This window comes from Ornithorhynchus anatinus, chromosome 18 (genome assembly GCF_004115215.2).
Source record: "Ornithorhynchus anatinus isolate Pmale09 chromosome 18, mOrnAna1.pri.v4, whole genome shotgun sequence".
In the NCBI taxonomy this organism is placed as follows: domain Eukaryota; kingdom Metazoa; phylum Chordata; class Mammalia; order Monotremata; family Ornithorhynchidae; genus Ornithorhynchus; species Ornithorhynchus anatinus.
Genome location: NC_041745.1, coordinates 2648456 through 2669373, shown reverse-complemented (window position 1 = coordinate 2669373; position 20918 = coordinate 2648456). Strand labels below are relative to the sequence as shown.

At 45.8% G+C, this 20918-nt stretch overlaps 1 protein-coding gene across 1 annotated transcript in view; it reads right to left on the bottom strand.

The window, feature by feature from the left end:
• Positions 1-20918, bottom strand: part of ZSWIM5 (zinc finger SWIM-type containing 5) — a 133133-nt gene that overhangs the window by 23861 nt on the left and 88354 nt on the right. The window contains exons 3-5 of the mRNA XM_029083341.2: positions 11950-12306; positions 3462-3610; positions 2113-2263 (exon numbers count right to left, since the gene is read on the bottom strand). Of these exons, the coding sequence (XP_028939174.1) occupies positions 2113-2263; positions 3462-3610; positions 11950-12306 (657 nt within the window). The remainder of the gene's footprint in view (positions 1-2112; positions 2264-3461; positions 3611-11949; positions 12307-20918) is intronic.

The following is a 20918-nucleotide window of genomic DNA, read 5'->3' as shown; positions in this document are numbered from 1 at the left end:
TCTCCCTCTAGACTGTGAGCTCGCTATGGGCCAGGAATGTGTCTATCAATCCACGGAGGCTTAGTACAGGGCTCTGCACATGGTAAGCACTCAACATATTTGACTGATCGATTGATTACCTAAGACTCCTTCCCCTTGGGCTCCCCCAGGTCTTGCTTTGTCCTCAACTTCAGTGGCGATTTGGAACTGGTGCAACTGGCCACCCCTTCCCTCACCACCTCGGTGTCCCCGTTTTGATTCTATTAGAACAGTTGGTAAGGAGCCTGGGCGGGGAGTGACAATCCTCTCAGGAGATTTACGCACTTCTTAGACCGACCAGCACTTGCTACACTGGTATGGCCAGGTGCAAGAATCCAATAGGCTTTCATCTGGGATTTGAAAATAGGGGTTATGTCCCTGTATCAAACGATTTGATCGAATTACATCTCCTTAACAGGGCTTTTCATATAACTTACACTGGTTCTGCAGTTTCAGGTTTGCAGAGCCTATCTTTCACGTGCTGACAGACATGTTTATTCGGAGTCAAGGCTGCATACACAAATGCGTCTCGGTGCCCTCCGTTTGCCCTTTTCATTAAACAGAACTTTAAAAACAAACACTGTTTCATTAAGCTTTGTTCCAGGACTGCAAGCCAAGAGATAATGTCTCCACTTCCAATTTCAAAGATTAGCCCTAGCCATCCCTATAGAACTGGCTTTACATTAAAAAAGGAAGCACACACATTCCTAGGAACCTGTATCTCAGATCTAACTAGGTTCTCACGAATGTATTGTGAGTACCTTTGCTTAATTTAAATGACAAGCTCCTGGCCTAAGGCGGGACATTGTTTTTATTATTAACCATTGGGAAGAACACTATTGTTCTCCATAAATACCAATCCGCTAACAATCACTCTTTCCTGAAAAAACACAAAACCAACAGTCCCCAAACCCCTTCCCTTGTCATCTGTTCAATGGCAAGACAGATGAAAAGCCTCTTAGCGGATCTGCCTGACTCCTGCCCCGCTCCAGTTGGTGCTGCCCAGGTCGTTTTTCTGAAATAAATAAAGGTTCAATCCACATCACCCCACACCTCAAAACCCTCCAAGTGGCTGCCCAACCAACTCCACATCAGACACTCCTTAGCGTCGGCTTTCCACAATCAATGGAACTTCCCCGAGTGATTACTCTGTGCAGAGGACTGTGCTGAGCGCTTGGGAGAGTCCGATACAACAGAACTAGGAGACGTGTTCCCTGCTCATAATGAGCCTGCAGGCTAAGGCACTCCATCAATCCACCCCCTTCTGCCTCCCCTTGCTGATCTACTACAACTCAATCAACCCACACATTTAGCTCCTCTAAGGCCAACCTACTCTCTGTACCTCTGGCTCTGCCACCACCGACCTCTTGCCCACATCCTCCCTCTGGTCTGGAACGCCCTCCCTCTTCATATTTAAAAGACCACTGCTGTCCCCACCTTCAAAACCCTCCCCAAAAAGCATCTCTTTCAAGAAGCCTTCCCTAAAACCCCAAGCACGGTGGGTGCACGCAAACAAACACACCACCCACACACACAACTCTCAGTGAAATGAACTGGGGAAAACCACAACCAGGGTGGGCAAACGCCACACGCACAAAAATCCACTGAAGAACGACTTCAAGTGTGACAACCAGGCCGCGACATCCAAAAGATTGGCGTGCAGCAGAGACGGACTGACTCTTTTGGAGCAGAAGTGTCACGCAGCCCGTTGAGCTGAGGGACAAAGCCACAAAAAAACGGGCTTTATAAGCAGTAGTTAGAGCCACAAACCAAAGAATGTTTGAGAATGTACAGAGAGGGTTCCCTCCTTGGCCTGTTCTGCCACATCTGCACACATGGGAGAGGAACGGTCAGCAGAGTTGTCTTTGACCGTAATGGATGACAGTAGAGTGACAAACTCGACTCTCCAAAATGACATTTTAAAATTTAATTGTGTATGCAGCAAAACTGCAGGAAGCTTGGGCCCGAGAATGGAACGAATAGTCCGAGGGGATTCTCCTAGCCCTAGGCTCTCTTCAGGCCTTTCTCTCACGGATGACTTGACAAACTGGCAGCCCACCGGGGCTTCTATTCTCAGAAAGATGTTCCACTGACCCAGTTCGTCCCAGAGTTGCCTGCATTTGTCGGTCATGCCCGTTCCCTGTTGTCTCCAGAGGGAGAGTCGAGGATCTGCCATAAACTGCTCCGTTATCAGAGTCAGCATCCTGGCTCCATTGGAATCTCTCATCCGCAACATTTCGCGCACCTGGAACGTGAAGAAGGGAGAGGAGTTAAAAGAATATGAAAACAAATAAATACAGGTATAACAGGAAGGAGGAGAGAGGGTAAGAGAAAAGAGGGATGACCTTTATTCATCCCCCGATCCCAGCCCCATAGCACTTACATACATTTTTGCAATTTATTCAGATTAATGTCTTTCACCCCCCCATAGACTGTAAGCTCGCTGTAGGCAGGGAATGTGTTTGTTTATTGTTATACTGTACCCTCCCAGCGCTCAATACAGTGTTCTGCATACAGAAAGCGCTCAATAAATACGACAGACTGACTAAACCTTTGCTGGGACTCCGGTCTCGAGCCTGGACTTGTTTTAAATCATAACGTGCCTCTAGGGGACAGAAACAAATATTCGCCTCCTGATTTATGAGCAAACAGACTACAATAAAATATTTAACTGGGCCACACCTACTGTGAGGTCAAACTCCACACCACAGTAGAGAAGGGATGCCTATAAATAGGTCCCCATGTTCAGAGATTTCAAAGGCAAAAATCAAGTTGACTCAAGTCAGCGTGACTATAACTGGCAGCTCCCTCTCTTATTCTCCGGCTTTCCTAGCTGTCAGGAGCAGGAAATGCCCAACTCTATTGGAAAGTGAGTCCTTTACCTCAACCCACTGACAATTCCTGTAGGCCCATTAAGAAATGGAGCGAAATCACCAATCGGTGGTATTTATTGAGCACTTATTGTGTGCAGAACACTGTTCTAAGAGCCTGGGAGAAAAAACAGAGTTCCTTGCCCACAATGAGCTTACAGTCTTGAGGATAACATGACCATTCTCCAGGTTTAGAAGAGAAAAACAACACAGCAGAGAATCCAGGAAGAGGGGGAGAGCGTGAAAGGTGGGAAAGAGAGAAGAGAACGAGCCATGACTCTAAAAATCTGCTTTTTAAACCCCTGAACAAGAAGTTCCCAGAAACCAGGACCCTCTAAACTGTAATCTCGTTGAGGGCTGGGAACATGTCTGCCAACTCTGTTGTATGGTACTCTCCCAAGTGCTCTGCACATAGTAAGCACTAGATAAATATCACTGAATAGATGAATGAATGATCCAGCTGGACTCTGGACAAGTTCGCCTAACTCAAGCGTTTGGCAGTTGTGCAGAGCTGGACACACAAGCAGAGATAGGAGTATTTGAGGTAACAAAGGACAGATTTCCACATCTTACCTTTGCAAACATTGAATTGAGTTGCTTCCCCGAGCCATAGTAGCCTCCTTGGGATAGGAAGAGCTTCACTTGCTCTCTCACCTGTTCTTCATCCAAATGCCAACAGTTTTCGTCATCAATACTGGCACCGGCTGTAGGGTCCGGGGCACCTGCGAGAAACAGCAATGCTGAATTAATGAGACAAAGAGAGACAGAGAGACACAGAGGATGTGTGTGTGTGGTTTCCTCTGGTGTTTAAGGCAGCTACAGTCTCATTTATTTGACCTCTTCTTCAGGCTGCAGAACTCTACTGCGGGACCATCCCAACCAAAGCATAGCTTTGGGCCTTGGGGGTCTGGCTCCCTCCCTCCATCCCCACCCGGGTCCCCACCTCCTAGCAAATAGGACTCTGCCCCTCGGGGTGCCCTGGGGCGTGAGTGATCGCCCGCCTGATCCAGCCAAATCATTCCCTTCTCTCCCTTGGCAGCTGTCTAGAGTGCTGCTCACAGGGAGGGGCCTCGCTGTACTTTCCCAAGCGCTCTGTGAGAACAAAATCACTGGTCCCTACTCCGTTACACCCCAGTTCACTGGTCAGGGGTCAGGGAGGGAATCGAGGGGCATGGAGCCAACTCCAACGCCCACCCAGTTATGCCCTGGGCATCCCCCGTCCCACAAAATCCACACGGTTGCTTCTGGTTAAAGTAACGGTGGTACAGCATTAAACTAGTGCCTGCTTTGTGCAATTCTCTAGAGTACAGACGGAAACCAATCGATGGAATTTATTAATTCATTCAATTCATTCAAGCGTATTTATTGAGCGCTTACTGCACAGGCAGAGCACTGTACTGACCGCTTGGGAGAGTACATTACCACAGAATTGGTACACCCATTCCCTGCCCACAGAGACCATTTCAGTCTAGAAGGGGACCCGCACATTAATATAAATCATTTATAATATATGATATAAAGATATATGCATAAGTGCTGTGGGGTTGAGAGTGGAGCGAATATTAAATGACCAAAGAACACAGATCCAAGTGCGTGGATGACGCAGGAGGGAGAGTGAGCAAGGAAGAGAGGGATTAATCGGAGAAGACCACTTGGAGGAGATGTGACCTTAATAATGCTTTGAAGGTGGAGAGAGTGGGGGTCTGGGGCGCATAAAGGAGGAGGAGGTGGGAAAGGGGTCGGCGGCGAGACAGAAAGATCGGGAAACAGTGAGTAAGCTGGAGCTAGAGGAGCGGAGTGTGCGGGCTGGGCTGCAGCGGGGGATCTCAAAGGCACACATTCCCGGGGGCAGGCTGACCGCCGGCAGTGTCCATTTCAAAGTGGAGGCCAATCCCATCGCTGTTGGAGAGTTCCACTGGCCCGGCAGGACGAGGGGCCGGGAGAAGGGCTTGAGAAACAACTCCAAGCCATGTGATGGAGGGATGGAACTCTGGAAAAATGCAGCTGATGAAATGACCTGGCAGGCTGGGATCCGAGCGGAGAGGCTCGTTTGGACCCAAGGCCTTGACGTGCCTGGGAGGCCCTGACCCAACTACAAACAGTAGCAAGCTTGCCAACAGCAACTATGACTACATTCCTTTCGTGTACGTAACGAGTATATTATTGGCGGTTCCACTTTCTGAACTTCGTTGGCACACGGGGCAGAAGTACCGTCGGAGGCATCATCCTTGAACACAGTAAAACAAAGGGACCTGAAAAAGGGGTGGGGGAGGACTCTTGCTTTTTTCTTCAAGCTTTTTTCAATGCAGAAGTGAATCTCAAGTCTGAATTCCCCTGTCTTCATTTACCACCTAGAGCCATCCAATTTTACTAAAGCCAAGGACGGACAAAGTAGGTATCCCCTACCTGCCTGCCTTCATCGAAATGACCTTAAAGCTGTCCTAGGCAGGCAATTTTCTAAATGATACCTGTTAAGCGCTTACCGTGCACCAAGCACCGTTCTAAATGTTGGGGTAGATACAACTTCATCAGGTTGAACAGAGTCCCCGTCCCACATGGGGTTCACAGTCCAAGTCGGAGGGAGGAGTGCCTCCCCATTTTACAGTTGAGGTAACTGAGGCCCAGGGAAGTGACTTACCCAAGGTCCCACAGCAGATATGTGGTGGACCTGGGATTAGAACCCAGGGTCCTCTGACAACTGGGCCTGGGCTCTTTCCATTAGGCCATGCTGCTTCCCTAACCAACAACCATATGAGACCAGACTGAATAGACTGAGCTGATTCCAACATTTTTCCAAATGTGTTCTCCTCCACTCTTGTAGTGCGAACACATTTAATACTATCACATAAAAACATTTTTATTTGTAGGACCTACGCTCTCAAAGGCTATTTATCATTTGGCATTTTAAATAGGGTTCTGCAGGGTTGGTTGTTAGTTTGGCAAGAGTTAACATTTTCATTTATGACTTGAATCGTCCAGTAGATTTAGGGAAGCAGTGTGGCCTAGTGGAAAGAGGCTGGGCTTGGGGAAGTCGGTAGACCTCAGTTCTAATCCCGGCTCCACCACCTGTCTGCTGGGTGACCTCGGGCAAGTCACCTAACTTCTCTGTGCCTCAGGCAATTCATCTGTAAAATGAGGTTTAAGAGAGTGAACCCCCATGTGGGACATGTACTGTGTCCACCCTGATTATCTTGTATCCACCCCAGTGCTTAGTAGAGTGCCTGGCTCATATTAAGCAGTTAAATACCATTCAAAAATTTTCGATCAATTAGTCGCTAAAGAGTAACACAATCCATAATCTATCCATACTCTCTTTTAATCTGTTTCCTCTCTGTAGCCTGAAAGCTCCTTATGATCAGGGAACACATTTACCAACTCTATTATACTGTACTCTCCCAAGAGGGAGTACAGTGCTCTGCACACAGTAAGTGCTCAATAAATCCGACCGATTAACTGAAGGTCTCATTCTTTTCTAAAGAGACGGTGCTGACTAGGTTGAGGGAAGGCAACAGCTAGAGATGTTGTGAAATTGCGATGGGGGAAAGGGCAGGGGGTAGGCTAGAAATTGGGGCTCAATCAATAACGCTAAAAGGAGAGGTGCTGGGTTCTGTGAAGAGATTTCAGAAGAATGTGTAATTGGCCTCCCAGTAGCCTCTGGAGAATAAGACCTCCACACAGTCAACTTACAGGTCCACAAGAAACACATTCCGATCAGATGCGGAGCAGAGTCCTCGGAACACCAGACTCTCTCAAACATCCTGAGAGCAAATGAGAAAACTCAAACAACCAAGGAAGAAAAGCAGGCACCGAAAAGGAAATGAACTACAAAAACAAGACAAAAATAGGAAGAAACCGGAGGCGTGAGGTGCTAAGTCTTGACGTATATCGTGCATTACAGAAAGGGCTCTTTTTTTTTTTATTAAACAAACTGACAAGACATTTCTTGTAATGCCGTTTTCTGAGAAAAAGGGAAGATTTAAAAGATGGACAATTTGGCGATCAGGCAGAGCATCAACAGATTTGGGAAGTTTCTTTTCGGCTCGCAGTAGGAAGAACGAATGACGCCACTGAACTTAAATAACAGAACAGAAAAGGTATTAAAAGAGGTTAAAAATAAAGCTGTTTAATTCCCTTGTCTCCCAACTTGCAGATAACACTGAAAACTACAAGGTTCTTTATAACTACTGAACTTAAAATTGGAGAACCAGGAGACATGAGGGTGGGGAGAGTAAATTCCTTACCCTAAGACCTTGCTGATCTACAGGGACAGTTGATGAGTCCATAACAAACTACCACCAGTTCTATATGGATCCTTGCTGTCTGACTTTACAGAACTGGGGGTTTTTTTGCACAGATTTTCACTCAAAGGCAAATCAAGAGAGTAATGACTAAATATTTTTCATATTTTTTGGGGAGGACTGGGGGGAGAAAACACTTACCCTTTGCAGAACAGACATCTGGATCTTAGGTAATAACAACTGTTGTATTTATTAATACTTACTATATGCCAGGCATCGTACTAAGCACTGGGGCGGATACAAGCAAATCAGGGTGGACACAGTGCCTGTGCCACACGGGGCACACAGTCTCAATCCCCATTTTACAGATGAGGTAACTGAGGCACAGAGAAGTGAAGTGACGTGCCCCAAGTCACACAGCAAACAAGCGGAGGATTAGAACCCATGACCTCCTGGCTCCCAGGCCCGTGCTCTATCCACTCCACTATGCTGCTTCCCCAAGAAAAAGAATGCCTTGAGAGAATAATCCAGCTCTAAATCCAGGGTAGAATATTAGGGGCCCTCTTGCAGCTGGTGAGGCTTTTTAAAAAAAAAAACACAAAAAAACATGGCAGGTATGCCAGGAACTCAAATCTATGGAGACCTGAAAATCCCCAACACAAGCAAAAAAAAAAAAAAAATCAAAGGTTTCCTATCAGGTTCCACTTACACAACAGGGCAAACCTTAAAACTAACATCCAGTCCAAACAGAGAAAGTGGTCAAACAGAAACTGTACCCTTTAACTTTCAGAGTTCGGACATTTCTAACCGGATGGATGGTCTCAAAATGTTGGACCCTCAAAATGTTGGGTTAAAAAAATAGAATAAAAAAAAGTGTTAACGGATTGTTCCAAGAATTTCCCAAAGAGGAGACGTTTGTCTAGAGCCAGAATCTCCAGAACGCTGCTCTGCTTCGTTTCCAGAAACTCGTTCTGAGTATTACAAAAATCAAAGAAAGGGTGAGATTAGGGAAGTGAGCAGCTGCAGAGATTCGGGCTTCTTATTCTCTTATTTCCAAGTCAATTCTTCAGGGCTTAATTTGAAGATTTTTTTAAGAGATACCGCCTACCTCTGGAGAAGGCAAAATGCTTAAAATCGACAGATTCTTTCCTTAATGCAACTCCGTAGGCAGAGGTGTTCTCTTAGCGACGAGGAAAACACAGAACCGCTGGCAGTTAACTGAAGGTTATTTTGCACCAAGTCAGGCAGGAAGAGCCCTGACAATTCATAGAGATTAGAGATTAGCCATCTGCCTAGGGAGCTCTTAGCAGCAGCAAATATTTCCTGCTGCCATATAATAAGGCCTGTAAGATAGAAAAGGTAGCAAATGGAATCAGCTAATTGGTTGCCGTTCAACTAGTGAGATTTTTCTTGTTCTTTTGTTTTCTTTTCAAAGAGTCCCTGGAAGTGATGTTTCTTCCTTGGAAAAAAAAAATCAAGACATTGTCTAGGAATCAATCAGTCATATTTACTGAGCGCTTCCTGTGCATAGAGCACTGTTCTAAGAGCTTGGGAGACTACAATATAACTGCTCGCTTAACTTGCCTTATTACCCAGGCATGTTCCTAATCTATCAGATAATCAATCATATTTATTGAGTGCTTGGAGCAGGGCATTTTACTAAGTGCTTGGGAGAGTATAATAAAATGGAGCTGGTTGACATGATCCCCGCCCAGAACAAGCCTTCAGTCTAGAGGGGGAGACAAACATGAAATTAAATTACAGGTACGGGAAATGGCGGAGTAGAAGAATAATATGTATATAAGCTCTGCAGAGCTGCTCCATTGTTTCATCTAGCCAAAGTCTGCTGTGTGACCAAGTTATTTCACTTCTCGGGGCCTCAGTTACCCCACCTGTAAAACAGGGATTAAGGCGGTGAGCCCCATGTGCGACAGGGACCGTGTCCAACCCGATTATTTTATATTTACCCCAGCACTTAGAATGGTGCTTGACACACAGTAAGCACTTTACAAAAATACCATTAAAAAAAAGTGGAATTCGACTCCTTGCTGGCTCCGGTCAAGATCCTCTTGAGTTGTGTCCAAGCTGGATGGACCCAGACCACTCGCACATAACTGTCCTTTATTCCCAAATATTCTTCTCTGATCCCTTTCTCAATACTCTCTTCATGATCTCAAGGAGTCAACACAGTTATCAAACTGATCTTATATTTCCATACAAGGACCCTTTTATTTCCTTTACATTCCTGAACCCATTTCTTCCTTTAACCTTCTCCAATTCTGGTCTAGATTTGGGTTGGGCCTTTAAGTGGCCGGATGATTTCCAGGCACGTGTATCTATTCGCCTCCCAGGATAACCTTACTTCTACGGGTCTTCTGCTTGGCTCTCTCTTCTCTTGGACAGGAAGTCTGGCTTTGTTTTTTGCTGGGATTTTTTTGGGGGTGTATTCTGGATAATGCTTAGTAGGAACAGCTTTGTTTTGGCACAGAATCCTAATCTAGGATGTCCTGTGGAATTCTAGTTGAAAAAAGGGAGCGGCCAGAAAGGGAAAGCAGGATTCCTTAGCTCTGACTTCCTGCTGGGAGTGGGCATTGCAGGGGGAATGGTGGGAGGCCCGGTGTCTGAGGAACTAAAAGTCAGGACAGGGTCAGGGCTGGGGCCTGGCTGCTGCTGCGGCTGTTCTAACAGCTACGACGACACTGGCTAACAGCCGAACGAGAATTGAGTGGAGCAAGTAGCTCAACAGCCCGTGTTTGAAGCTCCCTGAGGTGGACATCCCGGGACTCTCCTCCAGGAGACTCTTAACATTTACAGTTAAAACTTGTTGAGTCAGAGTCCCTTTACTCCGGGTAGCTGGTGATTGGGAGCAATTGCTATTCCCTTGCCAACTAGGCTTCCAACTTTTCCTGAATAAAAACTGTGGAGGATCGGCATTTGGGGAATTTTAAGTCAGCCCTCCTGGGCCCTGTTGAAAGATCAGAGAGCGGGCTCGATTATCCAGCCCACTGCCTCACTAGACTGTACAGTCGCTGTGGGCAGGGAACATGTATACCATCTCTGTTATAGCGTGCTCTCCCAAGCACTCTGCACATTGTAAGCACTCAAGAAATACCACTGATTGATTGGGACCACCGGTGGAAAGGAAGGAGGGGGAGGAGAGTGAAAACATAAGGGGGTGCCCTCCTCTGGCACCAGATATGTCCCAACTCCTTGCTTTGTGGGGGCTGCTTGGGCACAGTTTATTCCTCTGCCCCTCAATTAATGCTACAATGAATGAATACCCTCATGTTCTTTTGGGGAGATCCACATCAGAGGAATCGCCTTCTGAACAAGTCTTCCAGCCAAGGCGGTCACCAAACACCCCACAATCCCTTCTGAAGCAGTGAAAATATAAGTCAACTCAGACCAAATCAGATGACTGCTACCTGAGTGGCAAAACCTCTTCGATTTGACCTAGATCGCCAAATGGAACCTTGTGTGGGTTTGTAATGCAAAGCAGGGTTGCCAGATGTGATGGAAATGATACTTCTGGTAAACAATCTTGTTTCTTGGGGTCATGCCATTTCAATCGTTACGATTCAAATTAAATTCAGAAATCTTTGGCCTCCTCCAGGAGGCTTTCCAGTTCATTCCCATCACCCCCGGCCAAGGAATCCCCACAGCCATTGTTGACATTTGGCTGAACAACCACCTTCAGCACTTATCAATCAATCACTCGTATTTATTATGCGCTTGCTGTCTGCAGAGCGCTGTACTAAGTGCTTGGGAGAGTAGAGTATAAGAGTCGGTAGACACGATCAATATGCCTGATAACACCTGATTCATTTCCTCATATTTTTAGTTACTGGTTGTACCCACTACCTCTCACTCCCACTGTAAAAACAATGTTTGCCTGTTTCCATCATTAGACCCCAGACTCCTTGAAGGTGGAGGGTTTGTCTTTTACTTCAATTACTGTTATCATTATTACTGCTGTTGTATTTGACGGGCGCTTACTACGTGTCAAACGCCAGGGTCGATACACCTGCGGCTCAAAGTCTAAGTAGGAAGGGGACCCGATATTGAATTCCCACTCCACAGCTGAGGAAACTGAGGCAGAGAGAAGTGAAGTGATTTGCCCACGGCCACAGCAGAGCAGGCAGAGGTGGGATTAGAACCAGGTCCTCTGACTCCAGGCTGAGGCTTTCTCCACTAGGCTACGCTGCTCTCTAAGTGCTTAGTAGAGTGCTCTGCATACAGTAAGTTTCTGATTAACTTTTTAATAGCCAATGTCAAGTTTCTTCTCAAAAATATGAGACACGATTACAAGCGGAAGTGTTGATGCCAGAGCACAGGCAGAGGCTAAGCAGAGAAATGACCTTTCGGTGGAGCTCCCCAGAAACTTCAAACCCATGAACTTTGACATCAGTGAGGGCTTTCCATTACCCAATGGAACCCGCAAACTCTCGGCACGCTTTATTTTAATTCCTCCCCTGGCGCCTGCCAAACTTTAAATCAATACTTCCGGCAAATCGGAAAACTGGCTGCCATGAACATCATCTCCCCTCCCTTTCTTTCCAACCCTCTGCCGAAGAAGAAGATCAACCTGAAATGGCTAACAGGCAGGCAGCAGAAGAGAGAAAGAGAAGACGTGGAGGACCTGAAAAAATTTACCCGCCATATTATCAGATCCTGAGTAATCAAACCGATACGGGGTAGTTATTTGGAGCGAAGTAGCCAGGGCTCCAGGGGTGATGAAGAAAATAGGATATCCGGGTCCTGGGTGTGAAATGGAGCACTGGAGCTAACCGTTACATAAGCGGTAAGTAAGAGCTGGCCATTACCGTGCACTTGGTTGATTTCAGAATTGGAGGACAGGATCTCATCAGCCAGTTTCTGGGCAGTGGGAAGTACTTCAGTGTGGTGTGCTGTGATTAAATACTGAACAAACTTTTGTAGCTGGTCCCGATTCATCTGGAAAAGGGTCTCTGAGATGGGAAGACGGAGTTTGACTTGGTCTGGCTTGCGGATCCTGTAGAGTGACAGTGCCACAACGTGAGCACAATAAAATATGTCCTTGTTCCCACAGCCACATGTCACGGAAGTGATTTTGCACCGATCGAAGCTGATAGCCACTTTATAAGTCATTTCTGGTTCGGATGGAGTGGCAGGCTCTGTGACTGTGCCGCTCAGATGGAATCCTAGGAGAGAAAAAACAAGGGAAAGTTTAGACTTATTTTTGGGGGGCACAAACAGAAGTTGAAGGGATGGGGAGCCGTTATGACCCCGATTTACAAACGCCATTTCTCTGAACGTTTCCACCTCCAGCTTAATGCAGACGGTCTAAGCGGGCCCAGACTATGGAGCTAAATGTAAAATAGAACATTTAATTGAGAATCACTGTGTACGTTTTCCTTCCTCCATGAGGCACAATTCACGAGAACAATAACTTGATCGACTTGTCACTGTTACTCGAGGAGGGGGTGCGCAGGGTGGGGTGAGGGGCTGGGAGTCATCCACATTACTCTCCCCAGCTTCACGTAGCGAAGACAGCCAGCTCTGGGAAGCAGCCGCACATTATCGCGGTATCTGGTAATCACTAGCTTCAGTTTGAGTGATCGGAGCAACGCACACCAACAGAAAAACCTTCATCCTGGAGCAATCCGGGGGCATCGAGTTGGAAATATCAGAGTACTTTTCGGATACCAACTACAAATTACTTGTTTGCCGATACGCTCTTAACTGCAGCCACAGATAAAGAGAAAAAAGGTTTCTAAAAAAAGCCAGGTCGACAAAAACGAAAGGTACTATTACAAAGTGCTTATGCCTTCAGTAACATAATTTTAACTTAATGGCATGAAATTGCTGCTTTTATGTTTTTTTCTTGACTTGTCTCTCTCATCCCGCTCCCTTCTTCAGTTCAACGCCAAACCCTGTGGTTCTACATCCACAACATCTCTTGAATCCACTTCTTCCTCTCCATCCGAACTGCTCTCTTGCTGGTCCCAGGCACCTATCATATCTCACCTCGACCACTGCATCAGCCTCCTTGCTGACCCCCCCGCCTCCGGTCCACTCTTCACTCAGCTGCCGGGATCACTTATCCAAAAAATTGTTATGCACACATCCCCCATTCATCAATAACCTCCAACGGTTGCCCAGCCATCTCCACAAACAGAAACCCCTCTCTCGTGTGTTGGTTATTTTTTTAATGGTATTTGTTAAGTGCTTACGTCATGCTGGGCATTGAACTAAGTGTTGGGGTAGATATAAGATAATCAGGTTGGACACAGTCCCTGTCTCACACGGAGCTCACAGTCTTAATCCCCATTTTACAGATGAGGTAACTGAAGCGCAGGGAAGCGAAGTGACTTGCTCAAGGTCACACAGCACACAAGTGGCAGGGCCAGGATAAACTCAGGTCCTCTGACTCCCAGGTCTAGGCCCAGCTTTAAGATGCTCAATCAGCTCTATCCCCCCTTACTCCTCAACACAGCCCACACACTTTGCTCCTCTAAAAACCAACCTATTTGCTGTGCCTTCTCTTGCCATCTACCCCTCGCTCCCACCCCCTTCACATCCAACAGACCCCCACTCTCTCCATCTTCAAAACCCTACTAAAATCCCATCTCCTCCCAGACGCCTTCCCAGACTCACCTCTTGTTCCCCCATCCTATCCTCCTGCCCTTCGGCTCATCCCTCCCCTAGTCCTACAGCTTTTCTGTCTCTACTCTTTTACTCTGTTGCTTCCTCTAACTGTAATTCCTTTTGGTGGCCATCTCCCCCCACTAGCTGGTATGCTCTTAGGGCAGGGATTGTGTCTACCAACTCCTCTGTACTCACCCAAACACGCTGTGCAGTGCTCTTCACACAAGTAAGGACTCGACAGAGAACACTGATTGATGTCAAAGACATATCGAGTTCGAATCCCAGCTCTGCCACTTGTCGGCTGTGTGACTGTGGGCAAGTCACTTAACTTCTCTGTGCCTCAGTTCCCTCATCTGTAAAATGGGGATTAAGACTGTGAGCCCCACGTGGGACAACCTGATTCCCCTATGTCTACCCCAGCGCTTAGAACAGTGCTCGGCACATAGTAAGCGCTTAACAAATACCAACATTATTATTATTATTACATATTACAAGAATATGTATGCAGCATCCCATCCAGCTTTTCTCTTAAGGACCTTGCTTGATATCATGGGATGAGTGGGAAATACAAGGATGTGTTTAAATGATCGAAAACAGTTTTTGGTGGCCCATAAACCCACATCTGGCTCCACGTGAAATAAAATTGTGTTCCTCTTCAAGCTGCCACGTACGGGCCTAAAACTTTACTGAAATCTCTGATCGGGAAGCACAGTCTGTACAATAATCTAATTGATAAATGGACTGCCTTAAAATCTTCTGAAGGCCAGAGAATGAAGAAAATGAAACTCATCTGTACATTTTAAAAGTATCTGGCATGTTTTACCTAAAGAAATGCTGGACTGATATTTTTAAAACCCCATCATTTAAAATTAAGAAGGATTAGGCCACCAGTAATCAATCAGGGGTCTTTACCACCAGTAATCAATCAGGGGTCTTTATTGGGTGTTCACTGTGTGCAGAGCACTGTACTAAGCGCTTAGGAGAGTACAATGCGACTGAGTTGGTAGTCACATTTCCCTACAGTCTAGTAATGGCACAGAAGTACACAAATGGGCTCATTAATATTTTTTTTTAATAATGCAAGAAATTTGGGTAATCAGCTTAAAACAAGACCCAATTTTACAAGAATCAAAATATATTCCTTTTTACCGCACCATTAAAATCCGCTAAGAATAATATATTAAGGCAAACATTATACAGATCAAACCAGCCTTTGGAGAAGGTAGCCAGTGACTGCGTGGGTTACGACGAATGAGACCAAGAGAGAAGTTTAAAATTCATTAATTTCATAAAGCCCTTGTGTGCCTGCCAAATCTACAAAGATTTTTCCTAGACAAATTCTACCAGAAGTTTTTAATAAATAGCTTCAAAACCAGCTATCCCCTGCCAATCTCTTTAAAGCACGGCCAAAAATCACATTCACAGAGTATGTGTCAAAGCGGTCTGCTTTTACTTTAGAACTGTGGAAAAAAACACAGATCTGCTAAATGAGCCTTTAGATGCCCTAAACCTCACTTAGATTTGCACAATAGGCCCAAATCCTAATATAAGGATTCCCAAACACAGGCTGACTTGCTCTAAGTAGCTTCGGGATAAATAATTTTGCTGAGGTTGGTGATGGAATGCCTTCCCTTAAAAGTTAGATTATTTCCCTTATAACTGACCTACCTACTCGGGCTGTCCACTTGAATCAGTCAGTACCCGAAGCTCCCTGTGGAAAAGGTGGGAGTATGAAAAGCTGTTTTATTAGAAGTGTGCCATTGAATCCACTAGCAAATAGCATTTCTTCTGATGTTCAATTTTGTGTCCGTATTTTCTTTACGTAGTCAGAATGGAGGTGGGGAAAGTATGATTTTGGTTAGTGTCAGTTTTGAATGCTTAATCTGAAACAGCAGCTACCCAAGTGCAGAAAACGCCTTTGTTCTCTCACACTTAAACACACTTACCCAAGTTAATGCGGGCACATGCGTGTTTGTTCAGTGAGGTGAAGAAACGCCTGGAAACAGAGCCCTTACTAATATCATTAGGTCGAGGAGAAACTGGCAGAAAGTCTTTCATTTTTCAGAAATCCAACTCCAATTTACGGTAAGATATGCCTGAACAATCACCCAGCGAACCAGACTCTCCCGGGTGTCTGCCCTCCCTGGTATCAAGTTAGATGCTGTGGGGAACACATCGATTCTTCTTTGAGTTAATGCTCTTTTACAGAGATAAACACAAAGCTAGTGGTCCTACAGGAATAATTCACCTCCTTACGTGCTCGACTTTTATCCTGAGAGTAACCGGAGAATGTGGCGCTTCTTAAGTTTTACACGACTTCTCACTTTTCAGAAACAGGATATTTTTGCCTTTATATTGGAGAAAAAGTCCACAGTGCAGTAATAAAGACTACATGTTCGCTGCTAATTTACTAAGCTTTCTCACAGCGATGCCTCCTATTACACTGCCGCACCTCAGAAATCCAAAGGATAATCTCAAAAGTGTTTATGTTTTTCCACAGTGCTCTGCACACAGTAAGTGCTCGATAAACACAACTGATTAAAAGGATCTGAAACATCATCTAAGAGGCCCCGATTAAAGTCATTTTGCTTCACCCGAACAATTCACCATTTTTATCAACTGATCATTAATTTAGGGGTAGTTATTGAGCTCTACTGGGTGCTAAGCACTGTACTCAGAGCTTCTTGAGAGAGGTGGAAGATATGAACCCTGCCCTCGAGGTGATTAAAATCTAATGGGAGAGAAAGACATTAAAATAAAAAACAAATACGAGAAGGAGTACAGTACAAGGATACATACATAAAGTGCTGTGGGCCTGGGGTGGGAGTGCAAGCATTCAGTGCGTAGGTGATGCAGAGGGTAGGACAAAAGAGTGGTGGAAAGGTGGAGGTTTTTTTATGGTATTTGTTAAACTCATACTATGTGCCAGGCACTGTACTAAGCATTGGGGTAGACACAAGCTTAGGAGGTTAGACATAGTCCCTGTCCCACATGGGGCTCACAGTCTTATTCCCCATTTTACAGATGGGGTAACTGAGGCCCAGAGAAGTTAAGTGTCTTGCCCCAGGTCATCCAGCAGACAAAAGGCAGAGCTGGAATTAGAGCCCAGGTCTTTCTGACTTCCAGGCCGTGCTCTACCCACTAGACACGCTGTTTCTCACAAGTGGGTCAGGGAAGGCCTCCTGGAGAAGACAGGATTTCAGTTGGCTCTGATGCTGGGGCAAGTGAGTGGTGGCCTGTAACATAGGAAGGGAGGAAGGAGTTCCAGCCCAGGGGGAGGACGTAAGTAAGGTGTCAGTGGCGAGGCAGGAAAGTCCGAGGCCCAGTGAGTAGGTTGGCATTTGGAGGGAAGTATGCGGGCTGGGTTATAGGAGATTAGCGAGGTGGTGGAGAGCTGATCAAATGTTGCGGTAGAAATAGGCTTCTTAAACACTAGTGAAAATGAAGCACTAGAAAATTACTGAGTTAACAAGGTAACTAATACGAGCCTTCAGTGACCAGACTCCCTCCAGATCTGCAGAATAATTGTGAGAAGCTCTGTAGGGGTTTTGAAAGTACACCGAATAACTACTAGGAAAACCAAACTCATTTCATGATTTAGTTCCATGTTTGTGACAAATGCTACTCGGTGAATCCATCTGCTTCTTGACAGTACAAATTCCCCTTGCCTGAAGTGGATTGATTTTGCCCTTGAGACTGTGGCAACCCGCTGGAAGCCCAGTTTCACCTGCCCTCAATCAATCCATCACTCAATTACTGTGATATTATTACGATATTTGTTCAGCGCTTACTACGCGTCAAGTACTGTTCTAAATGCTGGAATAGGTACCAGTTAATCAGGTTGGACAAAACCTCTTTCCTACACGGGACCCACAATCTAAGTAGGGGGGGAAGCACATTCAGTTAATCAATCCATCAATGGTACTTATTGTGAGCTTACCGTGCGCCTATCACTGTACAAAGCTCTTGGGAGAGTACAACACAACAGCATTAATAGACATGTTACGTGCCCACAAGAAGCTCACAGTCGAGAAGGGGACATGGACATTAAAATAAATTACGGATAAACACGTAAGTTCTGAGGGTGGGGTGCATGAAGGGTATAAATACAAGTGCAGGGATTGAGCGCTTATGCTGTGCTGAGCACCATACTAAGGGTTTGGGTATGTACAATCCAACAGAGTTGGTGGATGCTCTCCCTGTCTATAAGGAGCTTCCAGTCTAGAGGGGGAGAGAGAGACAAAGTATGGATAGGGGACATGGTAGAGTAAATTAATACCTTCGCAGGTGCTGTTGGGCTGATGTGAATATCAAAATAAGGGGGACAGAGCCAAGTGCACAGATGAGATTCCACTCCTATGGAGTTTCCAAACAAATAAGAGGCAAGTTACGCATCCCCTTCAGACAGGCTTTCCAAGAAGATGGTACACGGTAACGGAACGACAAATTCGCTGTTAACAAGGACATCTGGCAACCCTGTCCCTGCAACTTCTCCGAGGAGGAAATGCCCCTCGCCAAAGCAAAAGCCTGGGTTTACTCAACGCACATCAATATACATCCTACAAAATTGAGAACGGAGCCTACGGTATCCTTGGACACATGAGGCAACAAGCAGAACTCCTCTTCTTTAGGACTCCAAATTCTTTTGTTTGTTTGCTTTTTAATGGTATTGGTTAAGTGTTTACTCTGTGCTAGGCACTCTACTAAGCGCTGTGGTAGTGACGAGACAATCAGGTTGGCCATAGTCTCTGCCCCCTGGGGCTCACAGTCTAAGTCGGAGAGAGGAGGATTTTCTTCCCCATTTTACAAATGAGGTAACTGGGGCCCCGAGAAGTTAAGTGACTTGCCCGAGGTCACCCAGCAGACAAGTGGCAGAGCTGGGATTATTCATTCAATCGTATTTATTGAGCAATTACTGTGTGCAGAGCACTGTATTAAGTGCTGGGAAAGGACAATTCAGCCACTAGAACTCAGGCTCCATGACTCCCAGGTCCACGCTTTTCTCACTAGGCCACTATGCTTCTCTCTTGGATTGTTAGCTCATCTACAACTCTACTGTAATATACTCTCCCAAGCACTTAGCAGAGTGCTCTGCACACAGTAATTGCTGAAAGATACCACTGATTGAACAGCAGAAAGGGAGAAACTAAGCAACTACCTGCAATCCCTGGTCAATACAAGCTACCGGCCCATTCTCTTCTCCTAACCCCATCCCTGTTACTGATTTACAGGGACATATAAAGGTTGATTGACTTTATCTAAATAAGTACCTAATAAGTGTTTAAGCTCCTAAAACTATGGGGTTACAGTGAGGGGAGGGAAAAATGTGGAGGAAAAAAACTGTTGACATATTGAAACTCTTCTAACTCCACTGCCTTTCTAAAATAGATTCTACCAAACGTAATAGAGATGTATTATAATTAAGTGCAATCGATGAAAGAAAACTTTCCTCCTCTACTTCGAATTCTGCTTTTTCCAAGCAAACAAAGTGCAATTAACATGTTTGAGATTTCCCAGTTAATCCGGATTTAGTCGAAAAGTCAAGACTCCGTTTAGATTCTACCTGTCACTGCAGTGGGTCCGTTTAAGACAGATGAGAAACTGGCTACAAAATATTTATCGAAAGCCTTTGGCCTCAAATTAAACCCTGCTAGAAAGAGGCCTTGGCTGGGGTCCACCGCGTCTTTTGGTAACACGCAGAGTTGGCTTCGGTAAAGCGGGCAGCTGCCCGCGCTTATCTCGGCATCTACAGGGTTGGTGAGGCCTTCTGCCAAATCTGCCTCAGTCTCCAATTCCAGGTAGCTGTGGGCCTCGGAAGGAAGAGGCCCCGTAAGCCGCCCTTGCTTGGAATTTACTACGACGGCTCCCTTGCGGATACGAGCGTGTTTTTCGTTTCTTCCGCATTTGGAATCTGGAAAACACACTCATACTCGTGAGGCGAACCCTCAACTGCTGGGGGGCAGGATGGGAGGGAAAGAGCGGCGCACAGGTGAGAAGCAGCTTGGCCTGGGAAGTGGAAGGACCTGGGTTCTAATCCCAGCACTGCCACTTGTCTGCTGTGTGAACCTGGGCAAATCACTTCACTTCTTTGGGCCTCAGTGACCTCATCTGTGAAATGGGGATGACTGAGAGCCCGACGGGGGACAGGGGCGGCATCCAACCTGCCTAACTTGTATCTACCCCAACGCTTAGCATACCACCTGGCACGCAGTCAACACTTAACAAACATTGTTAAAAAGGCAATGGGTGGGGGGGGAGGGAAAGGGAAGTGGCAATCTATCTTATTTATTAAGCCCTTACTGCATGCAGAGCGGTGTACTAAGCGTTTGGAAGAGTACAATACGACAATTTAACAGACACATTCCCTGCCCACAATGAGCTTGCAGTCTAGAGGAAAAGAAAAGGTCAGTCTCCTGATGAGGGAACCTTCCTAAAGAACCAAGATAAGGGACTACCCTTCTTTGGTCGAACTGGTTAACGGGAAAGGAATGTGAGGATGGAAATAGCAGTTGGGAGGGTGTGACCTGGAGAGGACAAAAGTAATGGAGGAAGGCCTCTTGGGGGAGGTGGGCTTTCAAGAGGGCTTTGGCCATCAGAACAGACGTCAGGTGGATTTGAAGGAGGCCAGGGACTTGGGGGGAGCTAAAAGACACAGGCAAGGTTATTTTATTGATGTTTGCTTATTTAACCTAGGTTGAAATAGAAAAATACCAAGCCCCTTCAGCTGAAAATTGTTCTAGGATTCTCCCTTCCAATTCTAGAATGCACTTAAGGCACAATAAGTTGTTTGATTTGTGATCAGCATGTTAAAGAAATTACTTAAAAGTCCCATGGGTTTGTTTTTTTTTTCAAATATTTCCAACGCACCACCTTCAATTTCTGGTGGGACTGTGTTGTCTTGCTTTGTCACACTGTGCAAGTTTGTAAAACACGGCTTTTTGAACATTGCAATTTCTGTTCTGCAATTGAGTCATTTTTTTCGGGCGGTCTCCATCTAGTGAGTCGGCTGCAGTTTCATGGACTGCTTTGAAAACTGCACTAAACGCTTTTGAGTCAAATGCCTTTTGGTGCTAGAATTCAAAACCTGCCTGTGATCGGTTCTCTCGGTAATTTTTTTTGCTAGCTGGGAGAGGGAGGGGTCACTGTGGACAGGGCTAGTCAACAA